This window comes from Mesocricetus auratus, unplaced genomic scaffold (assembly GCF_017639785.1).
Source record: "Mesocricetus auratus isolate SY011 unplaced genomic scaffold, BCM_Maur_2.0 Super-Scaffold_100003, whole genome shotgun sequence".
Lineage (NCBI taxonomy): Eukaryota > Metazoa > Chordata > Mammalia > Rodentia > Cricetidae > Mesocricetus > Mesocricetus auratus.
This window is the reverse complement of record NW_024429188.1, coordinates 28,294,398-28,296,924: the sequence shown is the minus strand read 5'-3', so window position 1 is coordinate 28,296,924 and position 2,527 is coordinate 28,294,398. Positions and strand designations below refer to the sequence as shown.

Here is a 2,527-nt window from a genome sequence, read left to right as displayed (position 1 = left end):
TCCTCTGACACATATACACTCTCAGGGCCAAGCTCTCACTTACATCAAGGTCATGCAAAAGCTCTTCTACTCTGTTGATACCTCATTCCATGTCTCACACTGCTTTATCTGTGCCTCCCTTCAGCACCCTCTCCTGGCCAGAGTTCCTTTTGCCTGTGATGCTCCACTCACTAAGGCCCAACCCCCACACAATCTCTGGGGGGTCTCCAATAATTATTTCTTTAAATTTTTCATTTAGCTGAAGCTGTGGAAGTGATCTCTTATTTTATATGAATGATTGTAATGTCTTAATATTAATCTTGTTGTAATTGATGTCATTGAATCTAAGGAATAATTCTGCTTTGCTTTTATTACTGTCTATGTATTCTGATGTAAGAATGCCATATTCTCAATAGTGAATAAATTTGAGAACTGAATATTGATCTTTTAGTTGATAAAATGTTGCTTCAGACACAGCAGAATTTCATTTGAGTTCATTAAGTAATGTTTATAAATATTAAGTCTAACATTTATATTGTCCAAAGAGATGTTCCCATATGGTGATATCTTCATCAAGCATATTCTGTTCAATATTTGAAGTGAGACCAAAATAACGTCAAGTAGATAAAATGGAAAACCACCTAGTCGTTTTCATCATCGTAGTCTTCATCCCTTCTCTGCATGATCAATTCATGCGCTTTTAGTACTCTTGGTATTGGAGTGTTGACAGCTTCATAATTCCATCCTTTCCTCATAAACAATTTCTCAAGGATGCCTGGCATACTGTAGCCTTTGCTTAAGACGAAATCCTTAAAGGCAATTGTTCCATAAAGTTCTTCAATGATGTCTGGTTTACCAAGCCTTCCACCTTGTAACTCATCAGGATCCATCAAAGGTTCATCATTTACTAGCTTTTGCCAGAGACGTGGCTTCAGGTACCATGCTCCATATCTGATCTTATCCCTGGTGGACCTGTAAGGATCAGGTGGTTTTTTGAATTTCCTTTCAAAGTTTGCCTCCTGTAAGGAGAATCTGATTTCTTTCACTTTGCTCAGCCTCCGGCAGAACCTGAGATCCGAGGGAAGCAGGCTGACTTTTTTGATGGCAGAGTCTTCATAGCTCGGTTTGCACTCATAGGCAATGTCAAATTGCTTCATCACGAAATCTTCGTCAATGCCCAAGTCTCCAAAAGATTCAACCCATTCACAAAAGTCATCAACTCCTTTGGGTATGAACTCGTAATAAAGAGACTCATCAGAGTCCTGTTTTTTGGGCTTGTTTTCTTGAAGCACACCATGTTTACGTGACCCAGGAAACTTGGGAGGATCCAGGTCGATTTTCTTTTGAGGGTATTTCTCATCCATGGTAGGCAGATCCATTGATTTTCCCTGACCCTCACAATAATCCCACTTCTCCTCCAACTTCCGGTCAGGGTCAAGAACTTCTAGCACATTTAATAAGAGATCTTCCGAAATTCCTTTTTCCAGGGGCCAGAAAGCCAAGGGATGCTGGCTCACGCTTGCTTCAGTTCTCTCCACAAAGAACTTGCGTGCTTGCTGAGCCAGTGACAGCGGGGAATACAGGCTTAAGTCCTGGCATTGTTGTTTCTGACTCTTTGTGGAGCTGCGGTGGACTCTATGAGTAATTGTGGGTAGAAAGCCCTCTTTGGGGCCACGAAGGATCATACCTTCACAAGGAGGATAGCCCTTCCTGAAATCGTCCAGCCCTTCTTTCACAAACACCCAGCGCCGGCCATCCAGAGAGGTGGGGAACTTCAGTTGTTCCTGTTTGTGCTTCGCTAAACACTTAGAAGGCAGCCTATCCTTAAACCAGGGTTTGCAGGTCATGCCTAGAGGCATTGGCTGAAGTACCTGCCGGGGGCGATTCCATGGCAGCCAATGCTCCCCCATGGTACCAGTGGATCTGAGCCAACTGCCTCAGCCTCAACAGATTGTTTCCTTGGGGCTACTCAGGTTGCTAAGAGACAAGACCACGTGGCTGAAATTCTACTAGAATGGGAAAAGTCAAGTACTCCCCCCACCCAGCGCCTGCTATGGTTCCTTCCATTATGTTGGTCCAGAACTAAATACACTCCCAATCTCCACTGTACTAGGGGTGGACTTTCCAACTGTTACCTTCTTGGACTATCTCAGAGAATGTTTCTATGTTTACTTCTTTGTGTATACATATAGGTTTTTTGAATTTTTTTATTTTTTATTTTAATTTTAAATAGCTTGTTTTACATGTCAATCCCAGTTCCCTCTCCCTCCCCTCCTCCCCCAGCCGCCCACAATCCCCCCATCCTCCCACCCTATTGCCAATTCCTTCCGCATAGGGGATATCTAGAGTCTATCATTTCATTCAGGGTAGGGTCCAGGCACTTCCCTAACAGTCCAGGCAGAGAGAAAAACCCTCTTTGTGTTATGGACACACGATGTCTGTTTGTGTGCCAGCGATAAACACTGATCCACTGCTCAGGACACCATAGGTAGCCCAGGCCTCCTCACTGACTCTCACATTCCGGGGATCTGGATCTGTCCCATGCTAG

General features: G+C 43.7%; 1 protein-coding gene across 1 annotated transcript; it reads right to left on the bottom strand.

Annotated features, from left to right (window-relative positions):
- Positions 1-480: 480 nt before the first annotated feature.
- LOC101843284 (protein FAM47A-like) lies at positions 481-1,935 on the bottom strand. Its single transcript, XM_005087123.2, has one exon. The coding sequence runs from the start codon at positions 1,887-1,889 to the stop codon at positions 621-623; it is 1,269 nt and encodes a 422-aa protein (XP_005087180.1). The 5' UTR covers positions 1,890-1,935; the 3' UTR covers positions 481-620.
- Between the last annotated feature and the right edge of the window lie 592 nt (positions 1,936-2,527).